Genomic DNA, 26,287 nt, shown 5'->3' with positions numbered 1-26,287 from the left:
ATTATAGCAGCTAACCACACTTCATTTCAGGCACATTAGGCGAGCTGACGTCTAAGAAAAAAAATAATTACCATCTCTCTTAAAGTGATTACAGCAAAAACTTGATGTGGGGAAGGAATAGAAAGACATTCTAGAAACAGTTGTTTACCATATTATCTTCCCTTTGTTTGTTTTTTTTTTCACTGTATGTGTAGTTAACAGTTACAGTTCATTCAGACTAGACCGATCAAGTCAGAACAATGAGACTTGTCTATAGAATAAAAAAGGTTTCTTTTCAATGTCACAACTGGAAGGAAGAGCAGCAAAGCCAAAATTACTTACCATGACTGCAGTTTTATTTTATCCTCATCTATGACTTTGTGCTAGTTATCAAAAAAGTGTACAACATAATGAAAAACATCATCTAGGTATGTACACAAGCTGCTTTCAGTGGCCACTGTGGAAATGGCCAATATTTGAGTTGCAGCTTGCTAATCACTCACCTCAACTACAGCTGTCCCCAGCATGCTCATGACTTGTGAAATGTGACCTGGACAGTGCACTGTACCTGCCTCAGCACACAGACAAATCTCAAGCCTTAGGACTTCACTTTCCTACCACCATTAACCTGTGAAGGGCTGGACTTTCAAAAGCATCTTGAGAAGGGGGGGAGGTAAAGCAACAGTTAAATACAAACTGAATCACAAGTGTTCAACCAAGTGTTATCTGATATAATCCTACATTATTAACAGAATTATTGACAAGAACAAGGAAAGAGAACTTTGTATGCATTTTGCCACAGGGTCATCTTTACAGATTGGTAATGCCAACAGTAAATAATCTTATTTCTTTTGTTACACTCATGTGTTACTGCCATAAATCTTTACCAGTTGGGTTGTAACATATAAACAGGTTCAAGTGCTTCCTGGATCTACTCCTTACCCTACAGTTCTAGTTACTTGTCACTCAAGTTCACAGAGTACCCTAAGGATACAGTGTGACAGAAATACAGACCCCCTTGTGACAAAAGCCGAGGAAAGGCATAACTAGATAAAAGCACAAGAAGTAGGTCGCATGGAATAAATTCAGCCTGGAGCAGGTGACACCAACTGCAAAAGGTGTGCGTGACTAGCATAGACACTCTGCTTAACTAAAGATGCAGACGGAATTACAGAGTCACAGAAAGCAGGCGCTTGAAAAGAGACCTCTAGGGATCATCTAGTCCAACTCCTCTTCTCAAGCAGGGTCACCTACAGCTGATTGTCAGGACCATGTCCAGTCAGGCTTTGCATATCTCCATGGCTAGAAACACCATAACCTCCGGGTAACCTGTCCAGTGTTTAGTCACCCTTGCAATAAGAACCAGTTTCCTTTGTATAAATGACACTTCTTGCATTTGAAGTTGTGCCTGTTGCCAGGCACCACTGGAGAGAGTCTGCCTCTATCTTCCCAGCATCCTCCCATCAGACATTTACACACCTGAGCCTTCTCCTCCTCATGCTGAACCATCCCAGCTTTATCATTACTGTGAAGCTTATTCAAATTTTGCTGTAGCATCTGAATCTTTCTCTCCTATCTCATTTCCTTAGGTCAGTATTTTCTCCTGGCCTGCCTTTGTTTCCTCCTAACAAAACTTTTAATTATGGTGCTTGCTGACAAGAATACAGTAACTTCTTACTCCTCCCAAACTCTCGATTATATAGATTGCTTAACTGCCTCCTGGCAGGGGCTTTTGCATTTTCTGTGAATTATCCATCTAGCGTGGCTTCACTAGGACGAGTGATAAAACAGTGCAGCCATTATTACCACACAGGCATAAAACTTAGGCAGCAACCTGCCACAGACCAGCATCAAGAACACAGCAAACCCACTTCACTGGAAGACACAAAAGGTACAAACCTCCAAACCAGAAAACTTTCAGGAAGAACAAAAGACAGGCAGAATCATTTTAGGAGAGGGTATTGTGAGAAGTGTCTGGTAACATAGGTTGTTACTGCTAAAGAAGCATTAACTATATAGTGACACAAGGCAACCTTAGTGAGATTGCTGAACCTTTGTAGCTGCCCTGTGCACCACGTAGCATCAGGGTGTTTCCCTTTCCCAGGGAGATGGCAGCCTTGGAACTCTAGAAGCAGATTACTGTGATTTCTTTGCAGGCAAAGCATAGCTTGTCATAGTCTAGCATCTCTGATTATCCCCACTAGAGGTCAGAGATGTAACTGCACTCAGTGCACTAGTGGAGCCCGAACAATAGAGTGAGCTACATTTCCGTGGCAAAGTTGGGATCCTCTGACTGTGTTCTGAGATTAATAAACTAATGGTTTCCAGCTTACTGCAGCTATACAGCAGACACTGCTTGCATCTGTATGCAAAAGTTACTCAGTCTTGCCAGCTCCCAGTAATCAATAGCTTTGGAGATAAGAGATAACTGAACTAATCAGATTTCTATGTAAAGGATAAGCCAAAGCTGAAACCAGAAGAGTCAGTGGAGCAGACATCTCAGAAACTGCTGCTGGAATGAAATAGCTTAAGTAAATATTAACTGAAAAGAGCTGGGTAGTAACTCTGCACACTAGCATTTGAATTCTCTTTCTTCCAGCCTTCAGCTTTAATTAAACATTTAGAGAGAACCACTGATTTGATTGACTTCCACCAGTGATTAACCAGAGAACACAGGTTTGTACTAATTGCTCTACACCCTTTTCCTCAGCAACTGGCCTGGAAAAATGCAAATAATTGTGTTGTGGCTGGTTGCTGCAGTCAGCATTTCAGAATTCTTCAAAAGTTTTTCAGCTTCAGATTTTGTGGAAGGATGAAAGGGTAGTGTGGGAAACCTCGGCCGGCATAAACACTTCACCTTTGTTGGTTATAAGCTAATCATACTTGCCCTTTCCAGTCACTAGAAACATGAAACCCTGGCTTTGTTTAGAACTGCAGGTAGGTACTAAATACAAAGGAAGATGTTTTGTCCTACTCTTGAAGACTTCAGAAGGAGCACTCTGGTGGTTGAACAAAGAAGCTAACAGGTCTAGAGAAGGTGAAAAGATCCACTGGAGGTTTTTAAAACTAGCACTTCTTAGCAGTGATAAGCACTATGGGATGTATTGGTAGGGAACCTGGGGAAGATGAGGATAAAAAAATCTTTAAGTGTAGGATGTAAAGCCTAATCTGAAGAACAAATTGTTTCCAAGTCACAACTAAAGGCTTCAGTTTAGTCCTGGGCAGGCTGTGTCACACCTTACTGTGTCACAAATGAGATAGGCCCCTACACTTGTAACCTACTTAGTCCAGGATTGGCTGGGGAAGCAGACCACCAAAACAGCAAAAAAAACCCCAGCCTTTTATTCATCTAGGTTAGGTCTCCAGGTCTGGCACAGCTGTGTGAGCACTGCTGAGAGGAAGGGGCAAGGACAGGCCACCCTGGCGTGGATACACCAGCTTTGTCACTGCAGAAATGTGGAATTGCTGCCTAAGGATGCTTACTGCTGAAGCTGCCTCTGATTGCATAGTCAGAATTCCAGACACTGAAGGATCTCTCAGTCCTGAGCTGAGTTCTGCCTAAGCTGTGTGTGAGGCTTGTGGGACCTAAGGCCAGTACTAGAGAAGTCCAAGTAGCCAGTACCTGTTCTGCTAATGACTAGATTCACACTAAACACAAAGTAGACATGTGAGGTTATGAGATAGCGTCCTGCCGGCTACATCATATGGACCTGGGCTGGAATAGCTTGAGGCTTTAATCTGGCTTTACTCCATTTTGATGGCTTGGTCGGGTCTGAGAGGCATGACTCTAGGGGGACTGGGAGGTGGGCAGATTCTAGGCTGCAAAAGCTGCACAGAGCATGAATCATGGACTAATTGAAAGACATAAAAGAACCATGTAAACTTAACAGCTCCTTGGAAAATAATTACATTCAAGTCTCCTTAAAGGATCCCTTCATTTGTCACTGAAATGCAGCTATTTCCATGGTGGAAATGAGGAGCTGCTTCACAGCACCGTTCAGTAATAAGAAGAGAACTGAGAGGATAAGCTGCACCTAATTGCAAAGTTTTATTGAAAAAGGTGAATGTCAGGTCTGAAAAAAACCAGTAATTGCTCTGAACAGAGCTGAGCCTGCACATCTCTTGAAACACGCATTAGCAGCTCAGCCCTGACCAGAAGCAGCTGGATCCCTTCATTTTATACTCATCTTAAGTATCAGAACTGTCAAGTGTAAGTTTATGTATCCTAGAGGAGAAGCCAAATTGCACTCAGCCGTGTACAGCAGGATGATTTAAATGGCTAACCTTTTAAACAGGGCTTGTTTTTATAGATACCACAGCTTCACATCCCTGAACTAGGTTTGAGATAATTTTGTTAATGTGTGAAATGTTATGAATCAGATGATACAGATCAGAAAGCACAGTTCTGCTAAACTTGGGAACTTTAGTTTTCCATTTCATTACATAAACTAATCTGATATATCAAAGGACAGTTAGACTCTTAAATCATTGTCTGCTCTATTTGAATGTAGTTTGAAACAGATAAGCCTGAAAGTATGAAGCAGGAATATAAGTAGGAAAATGAAAGGTTGCTTTTTACCCTTGAAGAAGCTTTAGTCTGACTTTGAAAATAGAACATTACTTCCCCATTCTTCTTCCCAGCCCTCTATTCCTCTTTAATATTTCAGGGATTTCACAATGTGGTTACCAAAGACTAACTGAGAATACAATTCTAGGTAATAAAAAGGAACAGGACTAAAAATGGAGGCTTATAACCTAAACTAGAACAGCATCAAATCTCAGCTCCACAACAGCAATCTCACAGTACATTACCATAATTCCAGAGTTAAAAATAGAAAACCAAAGAAGGATGTTACATTGTTAAAGTGTAGTTGAAAAATTCATGAATCTTCTTTAGAACTATCCAGTCTCTCTAATGTACTTCAGGGACTGGCAGTTTTGTTCCCAAGTCTGTCTCTCTGGAGCTGAAGCACTGACAAAGTGGAATGAATGCGAGCTGCCTGACTGGGTTAACCCAGACATATTGCAGCGCGTCGGTCCAAAGTTCTACCATCTATAATACATCACTGTCTTCCTCACACTGCAGCACACGGCCTGCCTTCCAGGGCAGTCTTGGTTCCTCCATTCTCAGGAGGACAAGAACTGCAGCTGTGCCAAGTAAAACTAAGGATTGCCCACCTTCCCTCTGGCTAGATTGAATTCTGATCTTATACAAAGTAAAGCTTGGTAGATTTGTATTTTACTACTACACCTACTCTTAAATATAGAGCTGGTAGTTTTGATGCAAAAGATGGGAGACATGCATGGAGAATTTTCCATAAACATCTCCCAAGAATTTCAAGCATTTGTCAGTTTTCAGGCAAACAGCTGAAACAGAGAAGTGTCCTGATGTAAAAACTTTGTATCGGGACACTAAAGAAGGAGTAAAATTAGCCCAAGCTTCTAACTTTTCTTCCCCTTGCTGTCTGGGCTTGGGTTGTAAAATAAGGCCACCCCATCTACCTCAGCCTTGAATCAAAAGGAGAGCCGAGTCTTGAAATTGAGATACTACCATTACAAAAGGCCATTAAAGGTCCTATGATGGTTGAGGAGGAACAGGCTCAACCACAACCTGACAGAGCTACATGAAATTCCAGTCTGATCATGGGAAGCATTGGAGTCCACATGTCACACAGATGGAGATTTGCTATTAAAGAAATTACTCTTTTTTGAGAGAATTCAGTGGCAATTCCCCAGAAGCTTTCCACATCATGCTAAGAGTTTTGGGATTTTATTTAATGACCTTAGAAAAATACTGTTCCATGAAACGAAGAGCACAGAGCACACTGTGTCACACTGTAGTAAATGTGATAGTGGAGCTGCTTTTGAAGATGACCAAGAGAATTAACTTACTAGCTATTGATGGATTAAATTTGCAGGTCAAAAGTAAGAGAATTTGGACTTATTCTAGCTGATGATTTCTGATAAGCATAACTGTTCCAGTTCGTATCTTTTGATCCTCTAGTTACGTATTTCAGTTTATATGCTTGTAGCATAAGTCAATAAAGGCTACTGGGTAATGATGACAGTAAAGTATTTGCTCAAATAGCAGTACTTGTTTAAGAAGAAGCAAAGAGAAATCTCTTAAGGGGTATTTTTGTGGGTCCTGTAATACATGGAGACTGAAAACATGAAGGTTCAGGGACAGATTTGTCTACCTTTTTTCCTTACCTTCCTTCTTGGGAGTCCTGGAGGAGCAGTGTGTGCTGCTGTTGCACAGGAATAAAACTACAGGCCTAGGAACAGTGAAAAACCAAGACACAGAAATAAGGACAGTACCTGCAATAGCTTGCAAGTGAGTGCAGGAAATGTATCCCACAATTCTTTGGTCCTGAGGTGTACTTCCCACTTGCACCTGGAAGGAAGAAGGAAATAAAAAGGCAATTAATAGCAGGGTTCACACAACTCCATTTCCAACCGCACTGTGCAGCCTTTGTATGTGGCACTGGCCTTTGTCACACACACAAAGGCTTACTGGGATTCCACTTGCTGTTAGCACACTGACTCCTTCCTCATCAGCAGTACTTATGCAGTTCGATTTTGATCTGCAGCACACACACCCCACTGGTTCTGGTTCTGTCACAGTTGTGTTGCCACCCATTGGCATCCCAGCAACTGTTTGCATGCAAGAGTCAAGCCTATTACTGAAGTGCCATGTAATGATAACATTATCAGCAATCTCATTTTGGTATCTGCATAAGACTAGAATGCAGAAGGAATAATTCTGAGGGAGTTTGGGAAGAATGATGAAACATGAAGCAAGCAGTGGCTTTGACCTTGTTTTCTCCATGCCATAGCATTTGTTTGCGTTCTTCCCCAGGTGTTGGGGATTTTTGCTATGTCTCAGCAAAGCATTTAACATTCTGCAGCTCACAGCAGCACCTCCCGTGCTGGTGGACACAAGAAAATTAATATCAAGTGCTGGTTTAGATTTTCAACTCCACTGAAGGTTCTGGCAGTTCAGAACTAATACAGGTTCAAGTCAAAATTCCCAGCAATTTGAAAATCAAGATCTAGGTAGAGGCAACAAACTAATTTGAGCATATGTTCTTTCTGTTGACAGTTAATGTGGCAACAATTCTTGGACTACAAAAGAGAATGCCCATAGAGGAAAGCCAAACAGAGAGCTCAGAAAACAAAACCACAGGTGAGAGTCACACAATTTCATCTGACACCTTGAAATAACAAGCAGAGCTCTATTTCATACAGATGCAATTTTGTCAGCTTGGGCGGTTTTCTTGTTTTTCACCTAGCCAAGAAGTGTCTGATTCACTTTATACCTGGCAAGTCAGTTTCACAGTAAGTGAATTTAGAAGTCATTTGTACTCAACAATGCCTTGTTAGCTTTTATTTTTTGTTCCAGCTAAGGGTGTATGTAATAAACAACTGGCATTATTCTGTCCTCAGTCTGCTCAGTCTCCTTTTAGACAGTTTTCCAAATGGATATTGATGGTGTTCTCATTGCTGTTCCCATCAGTTAACCTGCTTCAGGGAGGGCAAAGACAGAGGCAGACAAGGAAGACACATGGTCAGTGTGGATTCACCCTTAAGCCAGCAGATTCTCCTTAGCTCACTAGACTGTAGCAAAGCCTCAGAGGAGATGCTCATCTGCCAGATGACTGATAAAAGCTTCACCACACAGGCCTCTTTCTTCCTTCCTAGGCTGCCTTGGCCTGACTGTATCATGTCACAGGTGAATTAAAAGGAGCCGTCTCCAATATTTTGTGCTATGTGTGCTATTCCAGTAGAAAAATGGGAAATCATTAGTTTGTATCCTCTACTACCTGGGCAGGCAGGTGTGTGAATGGTATTTTCCAAACTCAGTAACCAAAACAAGGATTTTCTGTCTTCAGCACTGCAAACCATATATCCTAGTCTCTACTAGTTTACAAATTTGCAGTGTCTCCTGCTGCAGAGAAAAAGTTTGTCATACAGCATTCAATGCCATCTACTGCAGCCACATGGAACAGAGAACACTGCGCAGAAAGTTTTCTGCCTTGTACCAAGGGTATGCTGCTTATAATCCTCTTATTGACTAAAGCAGATGGAATCATTTTCAGTGTCTCTGTCCAAAACACATAAAAGATTTAAGTCTAAAAGCTGAACATCCACACTTAAATTATAGTCAGTTAAGAGAAAGAAGTTGGCTCAAATAGGCTTTAGAATTTCCTGGGTAACCTTAATGGAGTCCTTGACAAGGCCTCAGACTCATCAACCAATGGATGCATGGGATCACACTCACCTCCAGTAATCATAAATATGTACCCTGCAGTGTCTGTGTGCACAGATCTGTACTGAAACCAGCTCAGGATCTTTCACTCTCAATGACAAGAGGTGGCCTAGAAGAAAGATTGGCTGCTGCTGTGTACAAGTGGGTGAGCATAAATACACCTGAGGGTTGCCATCACAGGGGGACAGTACCCCACGGCTTTGCACAGCAGCTACTTTACACACAGCCAAAGAGGCAAAGGGGCTTTCATAAACACTCTGCTAATGAAAAGAAAAAACAACAACACAACAAGAGAAAGTCTCTAAAGCAAGAGCTGAAGCCATTAATACAATTAGAATTTCCTTGGGAGGTGGCAGCACAGCAGTACATCCAAAGCAACCTGTCTCGCAGATTTCATATTTCCTCCAACACTATAGACTTCTGGGGAGTTGGGTTTTACTGAGTGGCAGTACTGATGTGAACTGCCAGAGTCAGAATATAATCACAATAGAGACAAATATTTGTGACAACTACCAGAAAATAAAACAGATTTCCTTTCAGCCTCCTAGTCAATTCCTAGTTACAGCAGAAGAAACTATATTAAATTCAGTCTGAACTGAATGGGTAACAAAAATCTGATTATCCAGCCTAAAAGTTGGCATTTCACAGATGGAGAAGGACTATGGGATGTGCAGGCAGGAGACCTACTTGACTTCTAGAATATTACAAGCCCTATAATTCTGCATAAAAACTTACCTTTGTGTGGCTATATACTGCAACTACTTTTAGACTGCTCTGTTTTCAAGGGTGTATTAGAGTGTGGTGACTTGGCCTGAGAAGCTATGTGGCAATTCTGCAGGAACAGAGTGATCCTTTCACAGCCTGCAACGTGGATCTTGGCAGAAAGGTTCTAATTCCACCAAACCAAGTTTGTAGTTCACAAAGATAACATACATTTTTCTGCTTAATACAGAAGAAACTTCTAAATTCACATTTACAAAGAAAATATATATAAGCAAAGAAGCCAGAATGGCTCCCTCATCATAAACCTGACTGCAGTTCATCTCAATTATTATACATTAGTAGCTCTGCAGCAGGAATACATTCACTGAATTACCCTTCTGTAGGGAACTATTTTAGATACTGCTTTCTGAAAATCACTGTATAGTATTAGCTGTGCCACGGACCAATCTAGGAGAATTTCTAGGAAGCTAAGCTTTAAATACATTTATAGTTCCCAGTGTTTTAAAATAGGATATAAGAGGGAAAAGTTGCCTATGACATCCTGTTAAACTGAAGTTACCTAGGGAACATACTTGTGGTTTCATAGTCGCTCAGTTATATAATAATTCTGATGGAAACAAGTTATTTTGCAATATTATGCTGAAATGTACAAAATACACTGCAATTATCATACATTTGCAAAGGTTAAGTAATCAAACCAGTCAAGCATTTGGAAACTAGGACTAGATTCTGATGCCAGTTACACCATTGAACACTACATTTTGTTAGCTGTTGGTGTATGTAAAAAAACTCACTTTAGATGAGGCAGACGTTTAATTCCATAAAGGGGAAAGCCTGCTATGGCTGTGTTTGGAATTCAGAATGCCATTGCTACATATTTATATTTGTCCCCTGCTTGTAAATTAAATAAATGTGCCAGTCTGACAGCCCTGAATTTTTGTTTTCAGCACACTGGCTGTGTCAGTACATAACAGCACTTGACATGAAGTACTTTTAATAAAACTATTTCATTTCTATGCCACAGCACATTAGTACAATCTGCTGGAGAGACCGTGCTGGATTCTGTGCTGTAAGATGCAGAACCATGTGGATTCCTGTAACTGTTGTGTCCTACATGGCCTAAGGAGTAGTATGTGCTCCAGTAAGACTGGTGTCAGGCAATAAACAGCACTTGTGGTTTATTGAAAAATTAAATCATGAAATCAAGGCAACAGGGCTACTGCAGAAAGAGTCTTGTTGGCTGGAGTAGAAATGTAGTGAGTAGCAAGAGCTAGAGTCTACACATGGCTAATCATCTCAAAGCTGGGAAAGGTCAATAAGAAGGATCCTTCAGGAGGCCGGGATGCCATTATAGTTTAATCACATCTGGGACTGTAAATGCGCAAAACTGCTCATTTCATCAGCTTAGCTGAAACTGAAGGTGCCAATTATTGGAATAAACGTGAACTGTAGCACAGACTTTTGCATTAGTCTTTAGAAGTCTTCAAAGTGTGTAGCTCTACATTCATGACAAAAAACAAGCTGATGGTGTTTGTATTAGGGGGGAAAAAAATTAGCCAGGCTGAAAAGCACACCTGCATGTTCTGTGGAAAGAACACCTCTCTCCTTAAAAACAAAAGCCTGAATAATGCATTTGTAAAGAACATCATCTGAGCAGGGACCTCTAGTTACTGCTTGCCTTCGAAATAAAACACCCAGAGAGATTAAGAGCAGGGCATTGAAACAGACTTGACAGGAGCTAGCTCCCACAGAAATATTCATCTTACCATGCATAGCCAGTATTGTTGAAGTTCAAGGGAAGCTCCACCAAAAGCACAGCAGCATGAGGTTCAACTGAATTCCTGCAGGTAAAGCAACTCTATATGCACAAGTGGAGATACCTCCTCAGGTGCTGGTGGTTCAGACCTCTTGGGTTTGACGCTCTGAGGCATGCTGGTAACAGCACACTGTTTACAGATACACTCCTGATTTCAGCTACTGTCAGAGTACCGCTAGAGACATCCTATGCATAGTTAGTGAACAAGCAATAGAGGGAAGATGAAAAAGGAAAGAAAGTGGAAAGACAGTTCTGTTTTCTTTTCAGTGCAACTTTTTGGTGATCTCCCAAATTGCATCAAACCTTACTGGACCTTTTTTACTTTGTTATTGTTGTTGGGTTTTTTTTTTTTTTTTTTTTTTTTTGTTGGGTTTTTGTCTGTTTTGGATGGGTTCTTTGGTTTTGTTATTTGGTTGCTTGATTTTTTTCCTTTCAATTCCAACCCTGACTGATTCTATTATTCAATTTAGCAGTTTTCCAAGAGAAACAGAAGAGTTTTCCCTAGGAAACTGATGAGCATAGCCAGTCAAACTGTGTGCCCACTCCCTTTTACTGTTCAAAGAAGATGCCAAAGAAAACTTTAAACTTCTCACATTCACAATTCAAGCATTCCTGCCCACATAGATGACTTGGAGGAGTGGTAACTCTTCCAAGAAGGATGTATTTTATTCCCATGCTTTGTGTTCCCTGAAGTAGATTTTTGGTTAGCTTGGGCATAATGTAAAAAGATCTGTCTTATTTTTAGTACTTTGACAGCTCTGCCTTTTGCCTTCAGGGGTATGTAGCAGCTTCTAAAGGAGACATATTAGTAAAATGACTAATTTATTATTACAAATATGTTATTTAACCACATTAAATAAAGACATTTAAAATGTTTTGGAGGTCAACTCAAAATTCTGTTTGGTGCTTGGCAGTTCTTTCCAGCTACATTTGCAGTCACTTCTTTCAGAATCCTACTTTTCCCCACCTGCCACGTGACAACAGTTATGCTTCCATGAACTCACAGAATTAGTTCATTGGCAAAATTTCATTAAGCTTAAATGTGAGGGGAAGTGGCTGCGAATCGGTCCACAAATGAAGGGCTCTTCCTCTTCTGAAGAGGAATAAAGCTCGCAACTCACATTCTCTCAACCCAGTATTTTGTTCTGCACAACAGTTTTCACTTGTCCCCATTAGTGAAAGAGAGAGAGACTGCGATTAGTAACATTAATTACATGAAAGAACACAGTACACTGCCATGGTCAGGGGCTTTTTGTTTCTTGTTTGAAAAAAGTCTCAGGCAGATTATTGGCCTTGACCCAATTCCTGCATTAACATTTTAGAGCAGAAACTGAACATGTGGAAAATGTTTAGGTTACCCTCCTGAGTTAAACAGCACAGCTCTAGAGTTTTCTAAACAAATCCATGTACAGCAATAGACATTTCTTTTGTACATCTGGGGATAACTGTAGATATGGGAAAACTGATCAAGGACAAGAAGAATCTAATCACTGAAATCTGTAGATGATCTTTTTACTGGGGTCATTAAAAAGCCTTTCCCCTGTTCTGTTCCACCCACAGGTGAAAACACCCTCACTCTGTTGTGCAACTGCACAGCAGAAGCTGCCCTCACTCTCAGTCACAACACACAGAAGTTGTCCTGGGACAGTAAACACAGCTTAAATTACCCAAGCAAAATATATCTGCATCAGGAATACCATGAAGGAGAATGGCAGAGGTTGATTTAGGGAACCCTCATTGTACCGTACAAAGCAGACATCTCCCGAGTGCCAAATAGTAAAAACTGTGCTTCAAAGCAGTTCTGCAACCACAGCTACTGCTCCTTCTACCATCTGTTACCACCATATCAGCTCTTTTGAAAACAAGTTTAGCTCTGCACATGAAGCAAAGGTTGCTAGGTTTCCTTTAAGCAATGAATAATAACATGTTCTCTGCACAATTACTGTACTTCCTGAGAACAGCATTAATTTTCAGAGAATTTGAAAAGTAAATCTGTTAATAAGCTTAGGAATTATTAATTAAACACGAGTTCTTTCAGAAATTTAGCAAAAAACACAAGACATGTTTTTTTCCTTTTGATTCCCTTTGATTTTGTTACAATACTATTAGCTGTCCAAATTACCCCATCAGACTGCAGTTTTCCTCTTGCTCTATGTTCACTTACTGTGTTTTAAGCAAGAATTGTTATTTTTCGCTGAAAGTTCTCTCCCTTGGCAGATGCTAAAGAAAACAGAATAATTTCTTGCTAAGAATAGTAGGAAGAACAGCTTTATATGCACCATACTTCCATATCTCCCAGTCTCAGTGGAATAAAAACCCACGCCAAAACCTGTCCTCAGTTAATAGCCTTTTGGAGAATGGCACATTCACCTCTTTCATTCACTTCTTCATCCCAGGTAAGCATTTTCCTGTCCTGTGTGGCTTAAGATTTATGTTAGTTATAGCTATCACAATTTCAGGGTAAGAGAGACAACATTTATCAGCAGCAGTGACAGTCTTTACTCCATTGATATATCGGGGAAAATGTGGACAAGCTCTACAATTCAGTACCCCATCAGGTCAAGTTAAGGATGTTTTTTGGGTTTATTACATTGCTGTCCAGAACTTAGACAGCATTCCTGAACAGCAGTATAACTAAGGCTGCAGGCTAATCCCTCCATCAAAAGATGAATGTTGACATTTTGAAACCTAGTCAATTACAACCAGGTGAAGCATTACACAACTTCTGCTGAGCACTCACTGATACCTTTTAAACTTGATTTGACTGCAAAATCATTATCCAGTTTCTGAAAGGGACACATATTTTTAAACTCCCTTTAAAATTCCTCAAACCTACTGTGATTTAAAATCAGTACAAGACCTGCAGAGTAACCAAGAACACTGCAATCTGCATCATGTCATATACTGCAGTCTGCACCACGCTATATACAGCTATATACCCTCCTGCTTTTTAGTTAGAATCACCAGCACAAGATAGCATGGGTGTCAGTCCCACTTCCCTCCTCTGTCTGTAGCACAGCAGCTCTAGGAGACAATTGGAGTTATAAAACCTACAAAGCAGACTCAAGGGCTCTCTTCCTTGGCATTTTAAATTAATGTGGAATGCAGTGCTTAGAACAGAGAGTCACGGCAGAGTCTCCCAAGGGCCCAGACTGCCAAAGTATGAAAATGGATTGGCTGATTTATATATTTGCTAACTTCTCCTCTGAGTCTTTAGCAGTGACTAGGAACAGTGGTTTAACACTTCAGACACAAAACTGTCACTTAGATGCAAGTGACATTGCCTCCTTTCTTATACGCTATGTTTTCTGTGGCTTTCTCCTTCTTAAGTCCCAGTGAGACCCTCAGATTGGAGACTGAAACACTGCCAGGGTTTGAAGAGATCAAAGTCTAGGAAATGGGCTTTACACAAATAACTAGTCCACAACTGTGTCATCCCTGTGAGTTCACAGGGGCTGACCTGGAAAGCATTAGCCTATACAGATGGAAAAAAACAGTCTGTGATCTACATCAAAGCAGCAGTAGCATCTTTTGTGGCAGACATCTTTAGAAAAGGAACAGACCAAAGCTAACCAAATTCCTGTGCTCAGGTCTCCAGATAGCATGACATGGGTAGCATTAAACAGCGTTAAAAGCATCCATAATTTATCTCCAACTTTTCTCCTTGGTTATGACACCCCAGGTGTTAAGCCACAATCAAATCACTACCTCCTTGTGCTTTAGTTTCTCCTTCTGTTAAGCATATACTGACCTTTCTTTATTATGCATCCTGAGATATATGAATGAAAAGCAGTACACAGAGCTCATTGTTGTTATAACCACTAATAATAACCCTTGAGCTGTCTAAGTCTCTCAGGTAAAATAAATTTGTATGACTAAGCAAATCTTTTAAATCCTTCCAAATCTCCATCTGAACTTCAAATCTAGATAGTGAAAGGAGGACAAGGAAGCGGGGGGCTATGGAAAATCAGATCTTCTTCACTGGAAACAGAACATACCTGAAAAGGAAAAACCTTGTTAAACACTTGCACAGTAGGACTCTGTTCTGTAATGCAGCTCCTTCGAAACAGTTTTGAATAATTTTGAACAAAAAAGCAACTTTCATTGAATATTTAGCTCTGAGCTCTTTAATATAACTACTAAGGGGATAAAGTAAAGAGACAAACATTACTAAATAAATGAAACATGGCTTCTTTCTCTGGATGTTCTTCTCAGTTTGGATGTTGAGTATTTTCCAAGACCCAAAAAGATTTGAATTAAGGTTTCACCCTCCCAGCGAGTGGAAACATGAAGTGGTTTTATCCCTGTTTTCAAACTGTGCAAGTCTTCTCCCCTCACTCATTTTTTAACAGCTTTCTTTCTCAACAACCTACAGAGCAATTTGTTCCATTGATGACAGAAAGAAGCTAAGCAAAGGAACAGTCTTTGTAAGCATACCTCTAAATAAAACCCAGTCAAAGTCTTTTCCACTTAAAAAGTGGAAACACCAAGTGTTCCACAGGAGTCAGAAACTCAACACAGTTTGCACGGGATAGAGATTTAGCTCCGTGCCAGTACTAATGGAAATCAATTAGGGGAGTCTTGTTCTGCAGGGCTCTCTACCTACCTATCATTGAAACCACACTGAGATAACTATTGTAGGACTGGACTGCATTATGTATATACCAAACACTGAAAGAGTCAGCAAAAGAAGTATCTAAAAACATTGATGTAAGCTGTTTGCTTGGAATGGCAGAGCACTGGTTAGAATTACACCTTCCAACCACAGTTATGATGCACTTTCCTAGTTTGCAGCTACCCCAGTGTAAGATCTCAAGATTGATGAAGGTAATGGATTGATTTTCAGACTTCAAAAACAAACCAGGCTTTTACTCCCTGCAGCTTTTGTCTAGAGTCCACACACACTCACCTGCTGACTAAGCACATCAAAACCAGCAACGTTCTAACTTACTTGGTTTCAAAGCTAAAATTAACTAGACTTTTTTTCCAAAGAAAGAAATGAATGATGATCATTTAACGCAAAATTAAGATAGAAATTAATTTCATATAGGATAGCCTTAACTCAAAGTGAAATGTATTTTAAGTACAAAGTGCAGTGTGTCAGAACAACACAGACACAAGGAAAAATGGTCATATTTAAAAGAATGTAGTCATCTTTGAATCTTCATAATTACTGGTCTCTATTCCCTGCTCAACTGTAACATTATTTAACAATGCGACTCCATAATTAAGTTCATCATCCCAGTGGAATATTGAAAAGAGGATTAATTTTCTGCAAAAGAAATGGAGGCACTGCAGCCTGCCCAGTAGGTAGCAAATCAATGACTCAGCACAGGACAGTTGAAAGCAGATTGTTTTTAATCTCTTCATCCCTAATAAATGCATACGTTGAAGGGGTGTCTTTGTGACCCTGGTAGTATTTGTAGTGCACAAAATACTGTTCAGTTTTTGCATGCAGCACTTTATGATGGAAAAATAACCTTTAGCTATATACAGCACTCGTATGTGGTTATAAAGAGAGCTCAGACCCAGTTTTATGAACCTCTATTCAGATGGACATGAACCACTATCAGACTGCAAATTCCCATACTGGCTTTTACAATTCAAGCCACAGTACCAAAGTTCTTTTGCTCTGTTTACAAATTGCAAACAGTGGGTACAGAAACCCCCACTGATCCTTATTAGCAAGCCATATTCTTAATGGCTACGAGTGGCTTTTGTTGAGAACTCATGAGCACTGGAGAGTAGATACCATTTGAGTACATCTTATTTGCTAGCATTAAGAAAGATGTTAGTGAAATCCATTCTAAACTGTAACAAAACACCTACATGTAAATTTCAATATTCTAGGAGATTTTCAGATGTGTCTGTGTTGGGGTCTACAGATTTGGATCTCTGCATAAAGTTTGTCTTCTTGATTAATGGGAGCCAAATATGCAGTTTCTGAAGAGCACAGACACATTCTCACAAGAGTTAAGCAGAAACAGCCACTAGTCTTGGAAAAGCAACTCACTACATGCAGGCTTTTATTCCTGCTCTCTGCTATGTACAGCTGTATAACCCCAGGTCTCCCATTCTCACTACCATTAGTTAATTTAAGTAAACTGTGTAAATAGAGGAAAAAGATCCGTGCTCCCCAGTGTCCCAGGCACTTTTGGTTTTGTGTTTGTTACTCATCTTCATCTCTCTCCTTAATCGTTCTTCAGCAACAAGAGAGAGGGACAGCCATACATTTCATTGCAATTCCTTCTGGATTATTCTAGTGGCAGTCAGATGTTTCATTGTTTTTCGATTCCCACAAACAGCATGGACAAACTGGTTTCCAACAATATTGCCTGTTGTACTGTTATGAAGCTCTGGATTTGTGTATGTTATCAAAGAGATTCTGTAAAAAAGAAACTAAAATTATATGAAAACTGGTTCCAATTTTGATACTTGTAATTTGACTCAGGTTTTACCTCCAAAAGTCCACTGTTTCATGCACATCCATCACTTTCAACACAGCATCTAGGCTACAGGATCCTATATATAGGTTATATCAAGTCACCTAGATCTGAATATTGTCTCTTTGAACTCTGATAGAAACAACGGAGAGAAAATGACGTAACTTTATAACTGGTCACATAGATAGGCTAAACATTTACAGCTTCAGAAAGGCTCTTACCTTGAGAAACAAGGCTCCCTTGGAAGCCAAGGAGTCTGTTCCTCTTCCATTGGGGTAACAGTGATAGGCAGCATCCATAACTGGATAGCGGCTGGCAAAAAGTAGACCACTGTTCACAAACTTGAAGCTACAGCAGCTGTGGCAACTGTAGACCCCAACATCATAGACAATGTATTCAAAATAGTGATGAAGCTGCTCTTTCAATTTCTCTGCAGCTCTTTTGTCAAACACTTCCTGCAAACACAGGAAGTCCAAGTTGGCAGGGAAGAAAGCAGAGATCTCATGATCAAAGGTCTCATCTGTATGTTTCTTTTTCCGCACTGAAGTCTTCTTCATGATCGAAGCTTTGTAGAGGAGCTTGTTGTTGACAGTGCTTTGGTCCACTGTACCGTCTCCAATGCGAACCTTAACTAAGGACTCTCGTGAGGCAGAGTAGCTGTCTAAACTCCCAGAGTCTCCTTCCTTCTGTTTGTGGTTTGGTGTTTTTGAGATCTCTGCATCACCTTCCAGTGAGGGCTCTGCCGGGCCGCTGGCGTGAGCCTGGCCATTGATTGCTTCTGTTTCTGCGTCTGACATCTGGCCATTATCCTCTCCATTTATGCGGACAATGCAAGTGTTCTCTTCTCCCTCGTTTGGCTCTCCAGCTACGCCTTTATCTTCTCTACAATCCTCACTGTTGTTTGAGCCTGTATTGTCTCCTTTATACTCCATTGATGTTGTCCTTTTCATGCCAGCATTAACAGTCCGATTAGTGTTATCTCCACCCTGGGGGGACACCAAGCTGCTAAAACTCGCTGCACTGATGGATGTGTTGGTAGGAGAATCTATGTATATTTTGATCTGTGGTCTGCTTGCCCCATTTCGGATCCTCCGACCAATCTCTTTAGCTCTAGCCTGCGTATTGAAAACATTATTAAATCTTGCCAGAGAATCTGGCAGCAGGCAAACGTTGGCACTGCCAAAGCAGAAGCTCTTCCCGTTCCCTGCAGCCTTCCATTCAGTGAGCAGCGTGGCTCCATTGGCATGGTGCTTGTCTTCTAGTCTGGAGTAGATGTATGGCCTTCTGGCTGACTGCAGTGGGGACCATAACAAGAAGCCAATGAGAGCAAAAGGAAGAGAGGCTACCAATAGTGCCAGGTAGATGGGAGTGGTAATAATGATGCAGAGTGCATGGAAATAGCAGGGATCATCTGCTCTTTGACGTTTTTCATAGGTGGTTGGAACAAAAGAGGCCACGAGCCTATCTGCTAACCAGTAACATGGGAAAATCAGGCCCCAGGAAAAAGAATGCAGAACTGACAGAAAGCTGTTGGGAAATGGGGAAGTGTATAAAACCATTGCAACTTAATTATGACAACACTTTAGGGCCTACTACATGATGTCACTGTGTCAAGAGTTCATAAGAACACTGGGAGAGGGCTAGGGAAAAAGGTCCAGTCAGAAGTTTGTTCTGGGTTGTTTGTTTTTTTTTTCCAGTGAGAGTTAATAACAAAATGTTAAGAGCACCATTTCAGTGTGTTGGAGTGAAAATGAAACAAGGCCACTGTTTTTGTCTGACTTTTTGGCATCTGTATCTGTCAAAGGATGTCATTGTTCACTGGAGGCTGCCATAATAGAACACTTTGGAGGCAGAAAGGAAATCTGTAAAAAACAAAAGACACAAACCACGCAACAGTTATTAAAGGTTTAAAGTGGATTTTCTCATACCAGCTTTGCCTTACATTCTAGATTACTTTCCTTTTGTTTAATTTAGCATTGTTGATAGTCTGTTAAAGATTATGGATCTAGGACAACTCCAGTGACAAGGGACTGCTATTTCTGCAAATTAAACCAGTACATTTAGCATTTAATGCAAGTATCATGAAACATGTTCCTGCTATGAAATTTTAGGCCTTAAACTGAGAAATACTGTTTGGAGTTTAGTTTATTCTACAATCCATTCACACTAATATTTACACTGCTGTTTCACAATCTTGCAAATGGTTGTTAGCACTTAATATGCAAGTATTTAATAGCATTTTTTTATTTCAAGCTGCAGTTCAATTTCATTCAGCTACAGCCCAAAAAGCCTCATGTTTACACACGGTTACTGTATGTTTTGCTCAAATATTCATCACCAATAACATTATTGTTTTCAAATCTCAAGTTTCACCTTGGAAGGAAAAAATACCAATTGAATATAGCAAATAAAACCCTAGGGTTATGTCTTTCCTCTGAAGACAGATGATAACTTTCCAAAGGTGTCTCATCAGCTGGGCAATTCTGACCTGGGATTATATAGGTTATTAATCTGTGGTGTTACCCAGTAAGAGAAGCAGAAGGCAGAATTCCCATTTAGAACCTTTCAAATTTCAAACCTAGAATGTAAACAGTATTGAACAATGCTAGGTAAAAAACATTTACTAAGTAAGCAAAAGAGAGGATGGACTGTGCTACCAAACCCATCTGTATTTTTTGACATCTTGGAGAGATGAAAACTACATAAGAATACTTATTGGCATAAGTTCAATTAAAATGTAGGACTCTAAGGGAGTCAGAATTATGGAAACAGCTGTTTGATGTGTATTTTAAGCATTCTACAAGGGACATAAAGAGAGATGACATTAATATTTCTACTTCATAGCAAATAAAACAATGATATGGGACACAGAAGAGAGAAATAGAGTTCTACAAAGCAATGCTGCCTTAGAATCAGAATTAAAAAGCAATTCTTAAATTTTCTCTCACAGTTTTAAGATAGCTGCTTCTTCAAACCAAGCCTTTGCAACTGATTCGTGTTCTTGTTGTCAGCATATTTTCAATTGTGGTAGACATGCAATAGCAGAGTGCTGAAGGAGTATACTGTACGGGTCAGAAGTTATTAGTAAGGCATTAAGATCCATGGCTTAACTAGCTCCGGTTTACTGCGCATGCTTTTTATCGATTCTTGCCACAGACTAGATTCCCAGTCTGCAGGTCTAAGAGTAGTCATAGCACATCAGATTTGCAGACATATATTTTTAGTAGGCTCATGGCAAAGAAGAATTTTACTAAAAGAACAGAGGAAGATTTTTTAGCTATTTCTTCCGAGAAAGTGAAAGGCAATCCTGGGGCAAGAAATCAAGCATTAGTCTGAAAAACCTAGTAAGATACTGACAGGACTTCTAATGAAAACTAACAAGACAGGAATCAAATCCTAAAAGGGGGAAAATTAGGTTAGGTGGGGATAAGTTTATAAAGACTTCCAAAAGCAAAACCAAAAGGTTAGTACCCAAATACTCTATAAAAGGAAGTCAATAAGTACATAAAATAAAAATGATGGCAGGAAACTGCTTTTAACTACTGTGCTCTGGACATCCAGGGGAAGCTGGATCTTAAGAGAGCTTATATAGAATCTTCCAAGACAGAAAATTATACTTAATAAACATGCAAGTACTGCTATTAGGATAAGATCACCAAAATCTGACTAAAACAAAAAAAGGGGGTGAGATAGAAGGAGATGTGTTTTACTGCAGCGACACACACTTAGCCTGCAGAGTGCAAGTACAGCAGCCTGCAACTGTTCACAGCCAGCTGCACATTCTGCCAACACTAGGCAGTCACCTGTGCTTCATGGGATACAAGGTCCCATGTGTTTTTGCCCTGGCGGTACCATTTAGACAGCAACTGGAAAGGTTGGATCACAGGAGGTTATTTTTTGTGGATTTAATGATTAGCTTCACATAACTTTCACAGCCTTATGAAACATGTTTGAGTTTAAATAAATGAGTGACTAGTCAAGTGCCAAGTAACAAATGCTTGGCATTTACTCATTGCCAAAGGCATTTTGGGATGTTGATAATAGGGGAATGCCTAGCAGATTTGTTTTCCTGAATGATTTTTAGGACTCTTTAGGAAGAATGCTCCAAAGAGACTCAGGTGTCTACATTACAGCTAGAAAAACAACAAAAAACCCCCAATAACAACAGAAAAAAACCCCACAATTTAAAACCTATATAATTATGTAATTACTTTTAAATGCTTTAAAGAAGCCCTGTCTATGTACATAATCACTCAGCAGACCAGAAAGGTTCTTGTTTACAACAGTGCCAAGGGTAAACAGAACACTGTTTGTTTGGGACATGTGAAGCGAGGATGAACTGCAAACCTTACATTCCAACTTCCAGGCTTTCTGGTGAGTGCTGCAGTTCTCTTGTAGACAATAAGGTCACTTTGACTTCTGCCATTTCGAAATAACCCACCAGGAAAAAAAAAAAAAAAAACCACAAAGGAGCAATAATAATAATTTGTCTAATTAGGTCTTCTACAGATAAGCACTTCCTTAAGTATAGGATGACAGGGTGTTAAAACTGCTAGGGGAATGTGACAGCAAGTGACAATTTTAATAGAGGAGTTGAGGCCTGTTCAATGGTGTGATGAAGTGATAAAATCAATCCAACACAGCTCCTGGTGGTTCTGTAATGGACTGCAGCATCAATAATCTACAAGATACACAGCTGTCCAGCAAACCATAAAATGCTCAACTAAAATGGTTTCTTTAAAGCAATTATCCAGATTATGAGGACATTCTAAATCAAAGGAATTAATGTTTACTGTAGATCAAACATACTATCAAGTGTATTAGTAAAAAAAGGAAGAAAAATGAATGCAATCAGAAATCCTTTCACAGAGGAAGATTACACAGCAAGTGTCACAAAGCAAATTTGTTCAAATTGAGGCCTGTTTTAAAAACACTTGCTAAGAATTTAATTCCTGGTAAACATTAAGGACTGAATAGTGGTTCAAGGCCACATTAGTGACTCTACACTTTCTCTGCTTCAAACCAGAGTAGCATCTTTAAAAATCAGGGATTTGCTGGACAGGTTTTGACCAGGGGCCAGCTACATTCCTCACTGCTAGCTAGTTGAAGTGTAGAGGCAATAGGGATTCAAGTACAGAAGTATATTCTATCCATTTTAATTTATGAATTCTAAAACAATTCTCACAAATAATGATGCAGGAAACAAAAACTCTGGTACCACAGTAAGCTTTAAACAATGATAGCTGGAGAAAGGGGATGGATGTCCTTTAAATTTTTGCATACTGGAGACATCAGCACATCAAGGCCCCAATGAAAAATAGTCCTCTTGTAAGTAAGAGATTATTCTAATTTATTAATCTTATAGCCAAAGCTGTTACTGACTGACTGGCACACAAATAGGAACCAAGTTTCCTACTTGTGTCTCTTAGCTATGAAACTGTACACATGCAAGAGCCCTAAAGCCACCCAAAAGGAGGGAATTAAGAGAGTCATGACAGATACATTTTATCCCTGCAACATCTTAAAGGGTGAGAGAAGGCACCATGTGAGTCAACTCCAACTTGGAAAATATGACGTCAGTAACATCTCTCCTAATGCAATGGTTTAGATGGAGCCTAAAGCTAAAGTGCCTAATTCCTCGTGATGAAGGGTATTACTTGGTAATCCAATGCTTTATTCATAGGGGTTTGAGAGATTAAGAGAGAATTTAAGATATTGCAATGAAACAGATATTTTTGTGTGCTACAAGGACGTAAACCACAGCGTTGTTTAGTTGTTTGTATTATTTTCTACATGTTTGAAGGCTAAAAAAGGAAAGACTTTTTTTTTAAATGGTGCCAGTATAGAACATCTCAACTTTAGTGATAACAAGACACCAGGTGGAAAGGTTTCAAAGATTTTTATGATTATAATTATGCCCAGAAGTATGCTAGAGACATCATAGATCAAAAGAGATGCTCCTAGCTCCAATGCAGCTTGCAAACTAAATAAAGGACAATATAAGACAACAAATGATAGAAGAAAACCAACAAAGGCTGCAATAATAAGGTTATGCAGGCAGTCTAGAAATGGTCAGAAAAGTTTTAACTTCATTTTTCTTAGAAAACTAAAACCCACTTTCAAATTCAGGCAATATGAATTCAATTTGCTATTAACATCTCAGCTGTATTTTAAAATGCATGTAAATCACTGCAAGAGCAGTTATTGTTTAGAAACAGAACAAAACTGCAGAGGTGACTAACTGATTTGAAAAATTCTTCTGTGGATAACTTCACACAATCATAGATTTTTTATTGAATCCTGACAATTTCTTGGTAGTCACAGAAAGTCATAGCATTCCATATCTAAATTTGGATTCTAGAGAAACAGCTTATTTAGGTAGTCTTGACTTTTTGTCAGCTTTATTTCATTATTGTCATTGTAATCTGAAGCTGAGAAACACAGCTTACAACAATGCCACCACTACGCTAAGCAAAGCAGCAAAAAATACTGTTTGAAACTGAGAACAAGCAAAATGAAGACCCAAGAGAATCCCACTCAGACTCTGATCCTTGATTACTAGGCAAACCACAAATTAATCTCTGGTTTCCCTCATGGTTCTATTTGGTTGTGCTCCCACAAACACTTCATGAATTCTCCCTGTCTTCATTGATTCTCTTTCCTCTGATGATTATTGTACATGCTTCTGATTAGAGTCTAGTTCAACCACTAACTACTCGTCTGAAAAAAAGAACTTTCTCCAAAAGGGAAAACAGATGAAGTGTTTCCATGCTTGATTACATGACTGTAATCAAGAGATGAAGGTAGCTCAAGGTGTTAGTGGCTCTAAGGGAGATGCTTTCTTATGTACCCTTGTGATCATTTCACAGTATGATGTTTAAACTGAAATCCTGTCATCCTTTTTTAGGGCTCATTCCACACAGCAGTTCAAGATGCAAGATAAGGGAATTTAAGCAGCACTTACTGGCTCAATTCTCAAATCAGTGACAATTTACAGTTTATGAGAATCTCAGGAAAAACAGTAAAATTGTGGCTCCACTATGATATGAAAATTGAATTAGGTGTGTTGCTGGTACTGATGAATAAAGCAGTACCCATTCAAACTAAGCATGTCTCAGAAGGAGAAAGGAAAGTGGAAAGTGGTTTTGCAGACTTGCCATTACAGTTTACCAGTTTCTCCCTAACCTTTCCTCTTTCTCTTTAATCTCTTTTATGTCCATAGGCTGCCATCAGGCAAGAAGCCATTCTAAACAAGACATCTAGCTGAGCTGAACTAAGCTGTAAAAAGTATTAAGAAGCGTGAATCTGCAAGTGCCATTGAATACCAGTGATGTCAGCAGTTAAGTCTGTGCCTGCAGAAAAAAAACCAGCCAACCAACCACAAAGTTCACAGAGCTACTCAAGCCTGTATATTTAGGAAGAAGCAGAGATATGGTGAAGCAAACTCTATTCAAAATAAAGAAGCATCAAACACTCAGGCTAAATTCTCGAAAAGAGTCTTTGGAACTTCAATGATAGTTCTCACCGGATCTCTGTAAAAGCCATACATTTAAGCTAATAACAGCACTGTTATTAACCACAGCCTTGGTAGCTTAAGGGAAATGAGACAGGGCCATGAAGTCCTTTGACGTCTCAGAGCACATCACCTCTTCTGTAATGGAACCGGCAGATGACTAAGGTAGCTCATGTCACTTACATGACAGCCTGCCCACAAGGATGGGAGGTAGTGATCCTGTTCATTTCACGAAAGATTGGCTGTAGCTGGTCTCCTGGTTAGTCACCTTAGCAGAGAAACCAAGCTTCATGCTGCTGTGGTATCTTACATTACCTCTGTGCCCCAAGTTGGAGTTTTTCTATGACAGAACTGAAAGATTTGCTTATGATCAGACAGCAAAGCCTGCTCTGTGCTTTATAGTTAAGGGTGGCATGGCAACAGCTTTTCATTTCCAAAAACAAATCATCTCAATTTGGTAGTCCCAGATCACATTCCTAGGCCAAAATCCATACCCACACACCTTCTATTATCTAAATAAAATTGAAATTTGTAAGCTTAATATTAAAATATAAATTATGCTAATGTATGGGAAGGCACATTTAAAAAACATCTGAACAATTACAACCAACTGAAAAACATGAGAGTTTTCTTTCAAAGTGGATGGAAAATTGAAACTGAATCCATTAGTACAGAAAACAACCATCTTTTAGAGTTTTGCAAGCAACCTTGATTACACCTTGGCACAAGAGATATTACTTATCTAAAATTTACTTCTGGAGTCATAAATGAAGAAGAGATACATTCAATATCTCTCAGTCCTAGATAAGATTTCTTCTTTTCTTTACACATATGAACTGCAAACCCAACAATGACTAGACAGCTGTCAATACACTGAGCTACACATCAGTCATACCAATAGCTTTCAGCAGCTTCGAACCAAACCCAGAAAACCTCACCAGTTTAACTCCCAGTTCTAAAATAAACCTTGAGATCTCTGCACATTCTAGTATTTGAATGTGATTGCACTAATACTGGCCTGTAAACATCAACTGACCAACCAGATTCATCCTATGCGGGAACTTCTTAATAGGGCATTGAGTTTTTCTTCACTGCAAGGTGCAAAGACTCACCTGAAAATCCAGATGCCAAAACTTTAAATCAATTATTATTTCAGTGGAAATAGAAGCAGGTTTTGTTGTGTTTTAGAGGGGCCAACACCACTAAAGCCTCTAAAACTATCACAGTTATGCAAACAACACAATAAGGAATGCCAGTCATCAGCAAGAAAATGTACTTTACAATACAAATTTAAGTACATAATTTGAGTATCCTCTTCAGGAATTCATTAAAAAAAAAAAAAAAGCCACCAACAAACCAACCTAACTGCTTTTCCTGCTACAGGAGACAGAACCACATATTTCCAAATTATCAATTAATATTTATGGCCTTGTAAGAAATAGAGCCAAAAGTATATCCTCTAATGGCTGGAAATAATAGTGAATACTTCATGCAGCTTTAAGTTTTCAGAAAAGCTTTCCATGAGGGAAGATTTAAGGGGGCAG

At 39.6% G+C, this 26,287-nt stretch overlaps 1 protein-coding gene and 1 long non-coding RNA gene across 4 annotated transcripts in view; one reads left to right on the top strand and one right to left on the bottom strand.

Annotated features, from left to right (window-relative positions):
- SMPD3 (sphingomyelin phosphodiesterase 3) overlaps positions 1–26,287 on the bottom strand; it is a 112,917-nt gene that overhangs the window by 17,006 nt on the left and 69,624 nt on the right. For all 3 annotated transcript variants that reach the window (XM_064160437.1, XM_064160435.1, XM_064160436.1), the window contains exons 2-3: positions 17,452–19,092; positions 6,298–6,373 (exon numbers count right to left, since the gene is read on the bottom strand). In XM_064160437.1, coding sequence (XP_064016507.1) covers positions 6,298–6,373; positions 17,452–18,789 — 1,414 coding nt within the window. In that variant the 5' untranslated portion in view covers positions 18,790–19,092. The remainder of the gene's footprint in view (positions 1–6,297; positions 6,374–17,451; positions 19,093–26,287) is intronic.
- On the top strand, positions 6,196–24,707 carry LOC135184559 (uncharacterized). The gene is made up of 4 exons (XR_010306092.1): positions 6,196–6,313; positions 7,082–7,165; positions 13,005–13,183; positions 24,453–24,707. It is a non-coding gene; the product is annotated as an uncharacterized LOC135184559 (long non-coding RNA).

The sequence above is a fragment of the Pogoniulus pusillus genome, chromosome 20 (genome assembly GCF_015220805.1).
Source record: "Pogoniulus pusillus isolate bPogPus1 chromosome 20, bPogPus1.pri, whole genome shotgun sequence".
NCBI classification, from domain to species: Eukaryota; Metazoa; Chordata; class Aves; order Piciformes; family Lybiidae; genus Pogoniulus; species Pogoniulus pusillus.
This window is presented reverse-complemented; position numbering and strand designations above follow the sequence as displayed.